Here is a 14,929-nt window from a genome sequence, read left to right on the forward strand (position 1 = left end):
TCCTTTAAATTCTTGGGTTCAAAATCTGGGCCCAAGGGGTCCTTCAGAGAGTGATGAATCAATCAAGGATCATGCATTGAGAGGACCTACCCCCCTGCTCAGATATAGACCATAGGTATCTCAGTCTACATGTGGGTACCCTAGTAAGGGGAGAAGGGGCTGCCTCTGTCATGAACTCAGTTTCTTCCTCTTTGATCATCTCCCCCTGGGAGGGTACCCTTACTAGATCACAGAGAAAGAGGATCCAGATAGTCATGATGAGACATGATAGACTAGGGTCAAATAGTAGGGAAAGAGAACCTTCTTTATCAGTGGACTAGGGGAGGGACATAGGGAAGGAAGAAGGAGAGAGGGTGGGACTTTGAGGAGATGAGGGAGGATGAGGAAGGGGGCTACAGCCAGGATGCAAAGTGAGTAAGTTGTAATAAATAATAATAATAATAATAATAATAAAATTTTAAAATAAATTCATGGGCTCTTTTCACAGGAATTCTTGCTACATTTGTGTGTGTGTGTGTGTGTGTGTGTGTGTGTGTGTTCCTATATGGCATTAAAAAAACTTATAATGGGTTTTGCCCTTCTTTTTACCTGTTATACTCAAATTGAATGTATCATTTTATATGTAGAATTCTCAAATAAGTAGAATTACTGGGACTAAAAAAGACATGTTACTCCTTAAAATTATCAGCTTTCCCTGAACTCAGAATTTTTATCATGATACTATTTTTTACTTTTATTTTAGTATGTGTATGTGTGTGTGTACAGAGGCCAGAAGAGTGTATTGGAACCCTCTTGAACTGGAGCCACAGGTCCTCTTGAACTGGAGCCACAGGTTGTTGTGAATCACCTGATGTAGGTTCTGGGATCATAACTTGGGTCCTCTGGAAGAGTAGCAAATAGCATTAAGCACTGAGCCATCTCTCCAGACCCTCTTTCTAGTTTATATATCATGTTTCAGTGGTTTATCTGTAACACTATAAAAACACTCTAACTCTATAGGAAGTAGGCCGGCCATTAACTTGAGAGCTCGGCAAACCACTTAGCAAGGTCTCTCATAATATTCTGTCTTCTGAATGGTAGTACAATTAACATGATTAATAGCTGGCTGAAAACATATGCCAAAAAGTACCAATTAATGAACAGATATCACTCTGAAGGAGCTCTCCAGATGTTTAATAGCACTTTGCCCTTTGTGCAGTACTCACTGGTACCCATTACCAGTAGCTTGAATGAATACACTGAACAGTTATCAAATGTTTGGGTAATATCCAAGTGTATTAGAGCACAAAATATCAGAATCCAAACTACTGAAACATGCTGGAGTAATGATCTAAAAATCTACTTAGGTAAAAGTAATAGAAAGTTCTGTTAGATCTTTGGTCCACAACGATCTCCACTGCTCAGGAATAGAATACACAAATTTTATTGTGTAAATAACAACAAATGAATGTAACTATTAAAAGAAGTCCATTAAATGCTGGGCAGCATTGTATGAAGTCTATATTTGATGGATAGTAAAAGAGCATAGGATCTAGCACTGGAGAATTAGGTCTAGAAAAGTTGCCATTCACAATAAAATAGACGGTTTTACCACTCCTTTTTGTCCCAGGTAAGGTGGTACTTGGAATGGGGTCCAGGTATGAAACTTGTGGACAAATGGACAGACCCAGACAACTTCCAAAGACAGTGACCTGAATGAGTGAGCAACTCAATCAAAAGCATAAATTGCAATGAGAAACAAAGTTAACTGACTTTAGATACAGCGGATTCAAAGAGACCATTGCTATATTCAGACACCTACCATGTGCTTCATGGCTTTCTGAATAGTTCCCAAACCATTGGCCTTACACTAGAGGACAGAAAGCAAAGAACATAGGCATGGGGTGGCCACTTGATGGAGATGTGAGCAATTTCAGTACAGACAGAAGGTTGGACTACAAGGCGTTTAAAAGGATAGTGCAATTGTATTTCCAGGACAGTTTTCATGAAGCTATCGCTTCTATGTTCCATATCAATGTGGTCAAGGCTCTCCATTGTATTGGCTTGGGCTGGTTTCTAGCCTTAAAATAATCTCTTCCTGTCCAGCCCCTAGCCAGACCTTATATTTCTCCAGTCTTCCTCCTTCCACCAGTTTACTTTTGCTCACGACTTTGCTTAGGAATTTCTGTTCGCCTTTAAAATGCCTGTTTTCTTAAGCCATCAAAGAAACGCAACAGGAAGTGTAATTTGTGAATTGTCTGGGGGAGGGTTAAGGAGGATTATGAGCTAGCCAAGCATCATTTCCTGGTTACCGATTAAAGTAAAGAAGGAATTCTAACATTTAGCGTTTAAGAGCTCCTGAGTTAGAGCTTTTGAAAAAGTCGAGGAGATGCAGAATCTCAGACCAGGCTTCAAACAGGAATCTAGCACACTGGTTAGAAAAATAGAGACCAAAGCGCCTTGCCTTATGCTGGTACTCAAAAGCAATTTACTTAACTGATGATTACTATGGTTCTCATTAAGCAGAATGAGTCCTGAACAGGTTGCTGGGAGCTTTTAGTCAGTTCCAGATCGAGATAGGGAAGGTGCCTAGAGCAACCAGAGAAGCTGCCTACTTTTTACTGGACCTGGCCCAACCCGTTTAGTACCCATGTCACCCCCAGGAATCTTTTTTTTTTTTTTTTTACAGCCTTCCATTAGGGGAAAACTGGCTAAAGGCCCGTTGCCAGGGACGCTTGCCATTAGCTCTTCAGGGCTGGGGTGAAAGAGGACACTTGGGGGAGGGGTCTGTGGCTTCTAACTGGCTAGGGCCAAAGGTTCATTTTCATAAATCTCCCCGAAGCTTTATGATTGGCTGGGGCAGGAGGCGTGGCGGTGGGGTGATTGCAAAGGCCCGAAGCTCTGGCCTGAGGACTTTTTCGTTCTTGAGTTACCCGGTGGGTGTGAGTTATTGTGTGGGCAGGGGGAGCTGGGAGGCCCGGTTCGGGAAGTTTTGTGAGCAGGTGCATGAGCCATCATTTGGCAGAGTTTAAAAAATGTGTAAGAACAGCAACTGAGAGTCAAGACACTGGAGGAACCAAACAGAGGAAGGAAATTGATCCAGAGGAAGGAAAGAGGCCAAAGGGAAGGGACTAGGGGCTTTCTTCCAGGCTGGCCTTCTTTTTAGAGTGTCATCCCTTTTGCAGGCAGTTTGAATTTCCGTTTTCTGTGAGCTGTTAATCACATTGTTGGTAGTAAGTAGCAGAGAAAATATATCAGGATTCCAGCATTTAATAACTCATTTTTATCAGGGTGCATACTTGAAATATTCAGAGGATCTGGGTCTGAGATGAAGTCAAAATACATTTTAAGTTATGAGAAAAATCAACTGATGGAAATCAGGTAATATATTTTTCCAAAACTCTCTTCCTTGGATCTCATCTGACATAAGGGGTGAAGCCTGGACTGTTTTAAACTCTCCGATGCCAAAGTGGCGGGGGTCCTCTCTGGTTCATCTTAACCCATTTCCTTATTTTTAAGGGTTTAGACTCTTCACATAAAATGCCTCTACGTTATGATGAAGCCCATACTAAGTACAAGTAATCTTTCTACTTTATAATGTACACAATGAGAGTTTTACTTCCATTATCTCATTTAACCTAACAAAAATATTTGCCATGACCCAAGAAATTTCTTTTATTGCTAAAGAAACACTGGAAAAATTTTCTCACGTGGGAGATACTCTATTTTGTTGAACAAACGGAGGGTGGAAAAGTTTACAAGTCTTAGAGAAGGGGGGGATGATTTTAATACTTAAGGTTTACATACTGCATCTTTCCCTTCTACATTCTTCTTTGCACTGACCCCCTTAGCCTTGCTGGGCAGACAGTAGTATTTCACTTTTAAAAGAACATGGGACACTGAAGCATAAGGATGAAAAGTCCAGCTATAGCTGTAGTTCCAAATTAAACTGGCTGGAGGGGTCCTTGTCCATGAAAAAATAACAACAACAACAAAAAACATGTCTTATGATCTAGAACTAGAGGGAGATTCTCCAGACTGGGTTCTAGGATCACCAGGGACATTTTTGTCCGTTATCAGCCCTTGTTCCATAAAGCCAGCTGTTTCTACAAAATTAGGAAGAAACCTGGTTTTTGGAAGACAGTACAGGTCCTTCAAGAGAAACACAAGCATAAGTGTTTCTTCTTGTTTAGGGTGCACTATTGTATTGCAGGGCAATGTTATACTAAAAACCTCCCCCAGGGACTTTAGTGAAAGAAACTTAAAATTAGAAGCTTGAATCATAATTATCTGTAGGAATGTAAAGGTATACACTTGAGGATGTGAGATGTGGCAAAGGAAGTGAGATAAGAAAACGAGTATGCTGAAAGCTGGAAACCCTAATGTGAAGTTTAAAATGTGAAACTTTCGAAAGGTACATCCATGGCTGTGATACACAGCTTAGGCCTTATTAAGTAACCCTTGCTTAAGAACTATCTTTTGAAAGAAGCACTTGACACACACTCCAGAAAATTATTGGATGAACTCCCATTTTTCTGTTAAATAATGAGATACACCCAACACCTGGACTAACCTCTGGCAGCTTCTCTTAATCTTTTTGATAGCCAAAAGGCCACAAGGCCCAAGTTCGCGGCCCATCAACATGCTCTGATCTCTTGGTGGGGGGAACGTTCTGCATATCAGATGACAAGGATGCTCTTCATACCTGGCAGCAGTTGTAGGAAAGACTGGTGAAGACCCTGCCAGGAGGAAAGTAAACGCCTCAGTGCTCCCATCCACCAGCAGCTGACCACGACCAGGGCCATGAAGGGAGCACTGCGTGTCCACGTGCATCCGGCATGTCCTGCTACTCTTCTTACATAAGATTCCCGTGTGGAGTCAGGATAGCTGTGAGCCCCTCTTACCCTCTTAATAATATATGGAAGCTAAATTTCCAAGCTGCAGCCTCTCTAGGTTTGGTCATCCCACCCAGCTGGTATGTGTCAAGCCCGCCCAGCCCAAGCACATCAGTCCTCCCTCTGGTTTGGATCTCGGCTGCTTGAGCTCAGTGCCTCGCCTTCCCGGCCCCAGCCAGCTTGCTCCGGGCTTGGTGCTGGGGCGCGGCCGCTCCATCCTCCCAGCCCTACCCTGCCTTGCCCTGTTGGGTCGCCCAGCCTTCGACCGGGTATCAGGCGAGAGGCGGAGCCGCCCTGCGTGCCCCGCCCCCGCGGTAGAAAGGGCTGGGCGAGTGTTACTTGCGGTCAGGGCTGGGACCTTTTATCTGCTGCTGGAGGAGGTAGGAGGAGGAGACATCGGGGGTGGTCCTGGGCGCCTGGGACACCGTTCCTGGACTATAAATTGAGCACCTGGGATGGGCAGGAGGACGAAGCAGCCACCGCCATCCGCACTCACACCAGCAGCGCTCTTGGGTAGCCACCTTCTGCAACGCAAACACTGAGAACCAGGGGAGCTATCAGTGCAAGAGGTAGGCATCCCCTCGCTTTGGCTGCCCTGGCTAATATGGTTGCTTTCGCTTAGGATTTAGAAGGGGGAAACGTTAGAGTCCGGGCTGGGCGGGGGGTGTCTTTCTCTCTTTTTTTCTCAATGGTCTTCTGCTAACATTGGAGGAGGTGAATACTGCCTGGTCCCTGGGAGCCACCCTGGCGCCTTGTCTGGCCAGTAGTGATTAGGGAGGGAGCATCGAGTGGACAGGGGCCCCGGACACCCTAACCGGGTGGGTAATTTGTTCTTTCCTCTGTGTCTCCCAAGCAGGTCAAGGCTAGACCCAACCACCCACCATCATTGAAAGCCAAAGCTAAGAGCAGCCGCTCATCACGCAGAGCTGGGCTGCAACAGAAACCGGAGTGAAGAGAGGGCGGAGAAGGATCTGGGAATCCCGCCACACTAGCTAAAAGCAGGCTCCAGGGATCGGCCTCTGAGAGCATTTGAAGGCGGCCATCCATCGCCAGCAGTCTGTCTTGGTGCATCTCAGTGTTTCGGCGCCCGCTCGGCCACCATGATGCAAATCTGCGACACTTACAACCAGAGGCACTCACTCTTTAACGCCATGAATCGCTTCATTGGCGCGGTGAACAACATGGACCAGACGGTGATGGTGCCCAGTCTGCTGCGCGACGTGCCCCTGTCCGAACCGGAGCTAGACAACGAGGTCGGCGTGGAGGTAGGCAGCAGTGGAAGCTGCCTGGAGGAGCGCACGACCCCGGCCCCCAGCCCGGCCAGCGCTAATGGAAGCTTTTTCGCGCCATCCCGGGACATGTACAGCCACTACATGCTGCTCAAGTCCATCCGCAATGATATCGAGTGGGGAGTCCTGCACCAGCCATCGTCCCCGCCGGCCGGGAGCGAGGAGAGTACCTGGAAGTCCAAGGACATCCTAGTGGGCCTGAGCCATTTGGAGAGCACGGAGGCCGGCGAGGAAGATCTGGAGCAGCAGTTCCACTACCACCTGCGCGGGCTGCACACTGTGCTCTCCAAACTCACCCGCAAAGCCAACATCCTCACCAACAGATACAAGCAGGAGATCGGCTTCAGTAATTGGGGCCACTGAGGCGGGGCTATCCTCACTGCCCCAGCACCCTTTCAGGCCGGCTCTCCCACCCCTCTCTTTTCCTCCAAGCTATTTCTTCCTGGTTGCGGGGCGCTAAGGGCACACTGTAAAGTTGGGCTGGGTACGTGGGGGAGGGGGATTGTGTGGAGAAGAGGGCCTCATCGCGAGAGCAGACGAAAGTAGTCGCCAGAGAGGGGGGTTCAAAGACCCCCGGAGGGGGCCTGCTCTCTGTTGGTGGGAAATGGGACTGGGCCAAAGTCCTTCATTCAGCCTGTGCCTTTCTTGGGGTTTCTTTTCTGTTTTTCTTTCCGGAAGAGGAGGGCCTGAGAAAGGGCCATGCCGGGCACAGCTCTGGGTTGCCATACTTGGGAGGGCAGCTTCTCGCTGGGTGCTCATGGGAGGCGGGGCGCAGTCTCCTGCCCGCCCTGCTTTGAGCTGCAAGAGGAGGCCCTGGCGTTGCTAGGATTGCGTCAGTTTTCCTGTTTGCACTATGTCTTTTTGTAACAGTGACCCTGTCTTAAGTATTTCAAATCTCTTTGCTTTGAAACTTTGTCGATTCCGTTGTGATAAGCGCACAAACAGCACTGTTGGTAACCGGTACTACTTTATTAACGATTTTCTGTTACACTGAACAGTAGTCCTGTGGCACCCCATCACTTTCACGCCACCCCTCCCCCTCCCGTGTGTGTAAACTGGCGGTGCGCCAGCTAGAATAAAGCTTGCCACTAGGCCAGCAAAAATAATAACATTATTATGAGAAAGTGGATTTATCCAAAGTGGAACCAACTGACATTCTATCTGTGTCGTACATAGAATGATGAAGGGTTCCACTGTTGTTATATGTCTTGTTTATTTAAAACTTTTTTTAATCCAGATGTAGACTATATTCTAAAAAATAAAAAGTGTATGTGTTAAATAAACTGGACAAGTGTGTGTGTTGCTCTTTAATCCACCAGTGAATGGTCAAATTATTAAAAAGAATTTTTTTTTATTTCTCTGACGTTAAGTATTACTTTTCTCTCTCATATTTCCCAGTAGTGAGTACTCATCCCTACAACTATTTAGTTTTGACAAGCTACTGGTAAAGATTTGTTCCAATTTAGTTCCAAAATAGGATCAAAGATCCGAACAAGAAGTTCATAAATATTCAAAATATCTGTGAAAATACATATATTTTTATATATTGGTTGAAAAATACATGTATTTTTGTCTAGCTTATCTCAATACTTAGTTGAAACATTATGAAGGCTAAAAACTGACAGCAGAAATTTCACTTGACTATAAAAAAGTGAAAAATTAGCAACATCCCCCCAAAAATTCCAGCTATAGCAATGCACTCACCTTGCAGTCGTTAATTTGAAAATCTTGTATGTTAATCATGGGCGATATTTTACTAGATCATAATGTAAGTAATGTCCTTGCTCAGTACTTTCCAAGAGTAGTAACGCTCTGTGGAGCATTGTCCAGCTATTCAGTGACACATTCTGCACTTGTGGACAGCAGATTTGATTAAGGCTGCCCTAAGTCCCTTAGGAATGCTTTTTAAGATAGCATTATGATGCTCTTGGGAAATGGTGGGAAAAGTGAAAATCAGCAGTCTGTGTTTTGTTTGTTTCTTTCATTGTGTTGGGGGAATAAATGACAGATCAATTTCAGTTTTTGTGGGAAGTTACAGAGGCATTCTCTAAATTCATAGGACTTAAATTTAAAATACATACAACTTTACAGTTTAAAAAAAAAATCGAGTGAGTGCATTGCAGGCAAGGGCAGCTCAAGTCCATTATCAGCTTTTAACAGCAGTGAAAAAAAAGGGGGAAGTCTCCAGACTGGGATGCCTGCCTGTTGCCAGAGAAAGTTAATCGTTAATATATGAAGATAAGCTAGCCAGCACCAAATGTCAGGTATACCTACACTTGTTTTCTCTTCTTTTAGAAATATCAGAGTTCAAACAAAAAATTTAAAGTCAACTCCAGAAGCAATAAGGGTAGAAAGAAACAGACTTTGGGACTAGAAAATTATGTGTATAAATTTTCTGTTTCTACTTATTGTAGATATTTAATGCTTCTAGCTTGGTGCCACACTTGGAGTCCAGCATAAGACTGAAAATGCTTCCTGGGCTTGCAGTGGGGATTTGATGAGATCATAAACACAATGTTTGCTATTTGGAAGATTCTTTAAGCCCTTTCAGGTTTTTCGCTTGCTCTAAACATTTTTTGTGCCTCCGTTTTCTTTTCCTGATCTTTATGAAAATATGAGGCTTTGGGCAGATGTCTACTACTCAGAAGGAAAACTATTATTTTAAGTAACATACAAAACTGATTCATCCATTTCCCTAAAGTCATAAGGGAGAAACTGATTAAAACCAAGTCACACTCTGAGCAAATGATGGCAAGAACTGTATAAGCTGCAAACTGAAACGTGTATTCAGAAAATGCTGATAGAATAATATTATATAGTAAAGTATATGAAACTGACAAAAAGACTTAACTTTATTTTCTTGTTTTTAAATAATTTCATATAAGTGTTTGTGTGTATGTGTGTGTGCATATGTGATAAGTGAATATCAACTAACATGAATATAATGTGCTGTTAAAGAACACAGAGAATGTTTCCAGGCCCAGTAAATACTATTTCACTGGTACTATTTTATTCAACATTAGTCTTGAAATAAAACCAGGATAGATTCTGGACAAGACTCACCTGCTATAGCTACCCTTCATTTTAGAGGCAAAGTAATATGTGACTTCATTTTTGAAGACTGTCTTTGGAAAGTTGAATTACAAGGAGTGGCACTTGCTTCCAAGCTCTCAGCAAAACTACCTACCTCCTAGTGCCAATCTCCAAGGCAGTTTATGATGGAAGGATAAAGCAGAAAGAGATGAACTGGGTAGAAGGGAACAGCCCTGACTAGACTGGCTATCCTCCAGGTATTTACATTTGATAACAATATTCTACAGGAGACCTCACACCTCAACTTTTGAGAAACTGGTTTTGGCCCCCAGTTTTCAGCTTTGCTCATGTGGGGAGTTTCACATTTTACATTTATGTATTCCTTAGCAGTCTGTCTATTGTATTCCTATTCCTTGTGTCAGAGAGCATGGCACAACAATTGGAATCATCATTCTCTGACCAATCTGGAAACATCTGCAGTGGACAGCTTTCAAAAGTTGAAAGTTTGGGTCATTTGCATATGCCTCATCACCGTTTTGCTTTTAGTTTTAAACAAAAATCATTCTTAAATGGTGTTTTCTTCCCTTTCTCTCTTTCTCTTCTCAAGCTCTCTCTGGCTTATTTAATATCCCCAGCATTTCTCAAGTGTTCATGCATATATCCAGTTGATTTAGAGCTCAATTTTTATGACATAAACCTTTATAAACAAGTTTATCTTTTTATGGTGTTTTTTGCCCACATTACACCCTTGCATGATATATTTTAAAAGATTTTTAAATAAAATAATGGGAGCAGGAACACTTTCTTTAAAAATTTGGAGGTGAAATTTTTTTTGTTCTTAGCCAATAAAAGCATAGAATAATGTGTTGGTCTTTTAAAATAAAATGCTAGGATTTTCTCTATGTTTGAAAGTTTAGTTTTTGAGTAAGAAGAAAATTCTTTATGCACTGTGATCATTTAACTTGAAAATTATTTTTTTTAAGATCATGTTCATTAAAAAAAAAACAACAACTCAAGGGAATGGAATGATTGTTCTTTATTTGCTCTAAATACTTTGCCTGGGCCTCTGGGTCATGTGGAGTTGTGTAAAACACACTGAGAGAGATAGACATCATGATAGTCTATTACCAACAACTGCTCTTTTTTTCTGGATTTTATGATAAATTATTGTTTACTTTTAAGATTGTAATTTAATTACAACATTTCTCCATTCCCTTTCCTCCCTCCAAACCCTTGCATATACCCCTCTCTGCTCTCCTTAAAATTCATGGCCTCTTTTTTAATTAAATTGTTATGCACGCATATGTGTATTTTTATCTACACATATATTCCTAAGTATAACCTGTTGAGTCCATATAATGTTGCTTGTATTATGATTTCAGGGCTGCCTGGCACTGGACAACCAACTGATGCTCTTCCCTGGTGAGTACCTCCTCTCCTGCCCCTAGCTTTACTCAGCTGTTTGAAGTTCTGTGTGTAGGGTTGAGGGCTCATGGGCTTTTTCCTGAGCACTTTGGTGCATTTGTTGGTGTCATCTTTGCTCAGATCATGAACAACTTCTTCTTTAACTGGAAACCAATACCTTCCCTTGCTTCATACAATCATTTCTCTTGCCCTCGATCCAGTACACTAGAGGGACTTGACACTGTCTCCTGCCACTCTCTGTGGAGCAAGCAGAATGCTCAGAATTTATGATACTACTCCTAGACCATAATCTGGATGCCCTGAATACCAGGATTGCCTACGCATATGACCCTAAGCCCATTGCAGATCTTCATAAACACCAACCTTGGGTTTTTCTTCCTAGTGTGCTTGGACTGGTGTTTGCACCCAGGTCTGAGAATTTCAGGGCTATGCGGATGCACACACAGGGCTATCTATAGGTTTCTAAGGTCCTTCTCATTGCAAGGCAGATCTTGATTAGGAAAACAAAGAGGTAACAGTGCAAATTAGGGGCCCCATTTGGTCTTTTGTTCTGCCTTCCTGGCCCTCAGGAAAAAGTGTAAAACCACCAGGAAGGAAATAAGATGAAAACAGCTTGAGTGCCAAGGCTTCTTCAGTTTCAAAATGAAAACTCAGCAACTTTTCTCCCTCTTTCCCATGCTGCTTGGGAATCTCCTTGCTCCACTGAAAAAAGATACTTAATCTAGAAAATAACAGATAGGGCAAAGGAAAGTCACCTCCTTACACAGTATCTGCCTGCCATTCAGTGCTCCAATGTTGTTGAATATAGCAAAGCGATTTCGTAATGACTCATGGAGATGTTGTGTCCGATTCTCGAGAGCCCAAAAGACTACCAGGATTTGACTCCATTGCAAAACGCATGAGGATCTTTTTATTACAAGATATACCCTGGATTCACACTCTCACTGATTGCAGCAAGCCTCATGCTCAGGGAAGGCAAGGCGGGAAGATTCTAGTCCTTCCCAGGGCATCCAAAGCAGGGGAATTCCTGCCTGGCAAGTATCAATTGGTTGAAACACAAAAGGGGATGTTGCATTTTGAACTGGAAAGCCCCCAAACCATTAACTGTCTGGTTTCCCTTGTTTGGCTGTCCTAGGGGGGAGAGGCTATCTTGGCTGGTTTCCCTGTATCTCTAGTGGGCAGGAAAAGAATGCAACAAGGCTGGTTCCTTCCTTCAGGTAGCTGGACATATCTCCACCTGTGTGGCCTTTGTTCAGGCTTCTGCTTTAAACTTTAATTCAATAATCCCCCCCAAAAAAAACCCTATTTTTTTTAATTTTTTGGTCTCTCATTCTCCCCTTCCCAATATCATTTGAAGACCCAATCATAGGTCTTCCAGGTATGACCCCTAGTGTCCTCCAGATTTACCTTTCCACAATGGGATCTGAGTACCATTAACTATATCACTTCCAAGCATTCCTTTATGAACGCCATCAAGCAATTTAAACTATAAAGCCCAAAGGTAAAAATCAAAATGAGTAGGGGTCCCATCAGGGTGGATATAGGGGTACTAAGGCAAGGAGAACTATTATACTAGGATTTAAACCAACCTCTGAAATCTTTTCTCTCTAGCATCTCTCTAGGCTTTTTGTCCACTTGCTTCTCCAGCTAAGCAGGTCCCCAAGATAATAGCTAATGTAATGTTGCCCCTTTTGGCTTAACATTTCATCCCATTAGGTAGGATAAAAGATGATGAATCTCTGTCTTCTGTACTTTCTTCAGGCTGACATTGGGGTGGAGATATTTACACTGGGGACGCAGGAAGGCTGAAAGGCTAGTCAAAAGCTAAGCAACAGGGCACTATCTAATTAGTGATCCAGATGAAGTGACATGGAGCCATTACATCGGCTAGACTGGTTTACTTCAACATTCAGCAAGTTCAGATTACAAAAAGCTTGCAGTCTATAGCTGATCCCCAAAAAGGGTCTGTCAGCCAGGTGAAAATCTACTGAGACAAATTCAGACTAAAGACAAAAAATTAAAATTTGTCTAGTAAGTGGGAAAGTGAGTAATCCCAAGACCAAGGCAAAAACTCATCTGGGGTTCGTGTGAGCTATGCCAGATCCAGGTCTCATGACTTTTTGGTTTCCTGAAACTTATATGAATTTTAGTTTACAAAAGGAAGTATATTAGTATCACCATTGTATTGAGATACATACTTTAGAAAAAGTACTTAACAAGTGTCTATAAGACAGCAGGAGTAGACTTGTGTCATTAAGACCTAGTAAAAGCTATGGCTTTCGGGTCAGATAAAACATTAGACAGATGTTTTTAGCATGATGAGAAGAACCTTTAAGTCTATTTCCAGAAGACAATCAAAAGGAAATTAAAACATCAAGCTTGTGACTGGATAATAAGCAGTCAGTGTTCCATCAGCTTATCCCAACTCCATTGATCAATGTCAATGTCTCTCAGAGACATGTCTTCCATGAAACTGAAGATTTCATTTCACTAATTCCTCCATCCTTTTATATTTAACTAGACGTTTTTATTTTAGTGTCAAAAGTCTTAATCACTTAAAGCATAAAAGTTGTGCATCTGTCTAAATGAGGTTAACTAAAGCAACAAATATCTCCTCAGCCTCTCCTGTTTTGGTATTTCCTGTTTTTAAAAGAGCATTCTTTTGTACATTTTCATGTTTTGTTTTGTCTTTTTTTTTTTTTTACATTTTATCGCTACATTCTTTTCTCTTGTATCCCTTGCTTAGCAATTTAAGCATATGTACTACTGTTTCTAACTTGAAACTGGTAAAAATTAATATTAGAGAATCTTCGTAGCACTTATAAACATCTTTGCTTGTCTGTTTTGTTTTTCAAGACAAGGTTTCTCTGTATAACAGCCCAGGCTATCTTTGAACTCACTGGGTAGATCAGGCTGGCCTCAGTGTTGGGATTAAAGGTGTGTACCACCACTGCTGGGGGCTAATACAAGTCTTAATAGGTGCTAACATTCTGATCTTGAATTGTCAAGGAAAAAACGTTTTCTAACACTTTAGCTAAGAAAAGTTGAGAAAATAATAGCAAAATATAAAGGTCAGTTTTGTTTGTTTATAACTGAAGGTTGAAGCCAAGGTCTTTTTGTATATTTTATTTTGAAACAGAGTTTCAGTAAGTCCAGGCTGGCCTTAAACTAGCTCTGTAGCCCAGAGAGACCATAAGCTTGTGATTGTTCTGCTTCAGTCTCTGGAATAGCTAGAAGTCTAGGCTTGCATCACAAGGCCCAGCTCCTTTCTTTATTCTGCCAAATAAACAATGTTGAGGGTGGGGCATTTTCTGCAGTGTATTTTACTTCTCAATATCAATTTTTACAAGTGTTGATATGTACACATTTAGCAAGGAGTGTTCAACTCACAGTATGAGTTGGATGTGATTCACTTGATATTTTCAGAAGCAAAAACTAACTTTGTAGTGCCCTCCCCCCACTTTGAATACCACACTGCTGAGGTAAAGAATGCAGAAGGTTGTGGGTGAGCTCAATAGGGCCAATTAAAACGTGACTTCTCTTCCACCATGTTGAAATACCTCACAGAACTTGCTATGTCCTTGGATAATAGCCTTTTTTTTCTTCCTTAACAGACATCTAATTGAGGATATTTCTTCTTTGGTAGTTAATAAAATGGAAGAACTTCATTATTGGTTCTAGCTAAGATATTCAAATGCTTTCCAATTTTTCACACAAAATAATAGTTTAAGTCCTGTGGGGTTTTTTTTTTTTTTTTTTTTTATGAAACATACATTGTGCAAGAACACTTGTATGCTTCAGAGGAGTCAAAGTATGAATAGAATGTAAGGAGTGGAGTTAGTATAGATTAGTCATTCATAGAAAAGATGTAGTGTTTCATAGTATCTAATTGGAATTGCAAACTGCAATTGCAGATGCTTTAGGAGTGTGTATGTGTGTGTGTGTTGTGATAAGTAGTTGAGAATTCTTTCCTATCTTAAATGTCTGAAGGGTAACATTTCAATGGTTAACTGTAGAGATGGGGTCTGGGAAGAATTCTCAGACCAAGCAGCCCTTTTCCTAGTGAATTTGAGAACACCAGGGACATCTTCTCTTAGGTTGGCCCCATGTGGCTTATGGGAGGCATCAAGACAAGAATACCTAATTTATTTTTATTTGTTTGTTTACTCATTTGTGTATATTATACTTTATGAATATGTACATGAGGGTACAGAGGCATATATGCATATGTGTATATGCTCATGGAGGCCAGAACTCAATTTTCAATATCTTCCTTTATCACTCTGCACCTTTTGAAACAGCATCTCT

The 14,929-nt window shown here is 41.9% G+C and overlaps 1 protein-coding gene across 2 annotated transcripts; it reads left to right on the forward strand.

Moving 5' to 3' along the window:
- Positions 1 to 5,119: 5,119 nt before the first annotated feature.
- On the forward strand, positions 5,120 to 7,446 carry Mid1ip1 (MID1 interacting protein 1). 2 transcript variants are annotated; one of them, XM_021664791.2, is made up of 2 exons: positions 5,120 to 5,443; positions 5,728 to 7,446. In XM_021664791.2, the coding sequence occupies exon 2, from the start codon at positions 5,975 to 5,977 to the stop codon at positions 6,524 to 6,526; it is 552 nt and encodes a 183-aa protein (XP_021520466.1). In that variant the 5' UTR covers positions 5,120 to 5,443; positions 5,728 to 5,974; the 3' UTR covers positions 6,527 to 7,446. The 2 variants fall into 2 exon arrangements, with proteins under 2 accessions (XP_021520466.1, XP_021520467.1); XM_021664792.2 differs by having other exon boundaries at positions 5,731 to 7,446.
- Positions 7,447 to 14,929: the final 7,483 nt, after the last annotated feature.

The sequence above is a fragment of the Meriones unguiculatus genome, chromosome X, assembly GCF_030254825.1.
Source record: "Meriones unguiculatus strain TT.TT164.6M chromosome X, Bangor_MerUng_6.1, whole genome shotgun sequence".
NCBI classification, from domain to species: Eukaryota; Metazoa; Chordata; class Mammalia; order Rodentia; family Muridae; genus Meriones; species Meriones unguiculatus.

Bases quoted from the DNA above. Each gene is read 5' to 3' on its own strand.
- Mid1ip1 (XM_021664791.2), top strand. From the start codon at position 5,975: ATGATGCAAATCTGCGACACTTACAACCAGAGGCACTCACTCTTTAAC.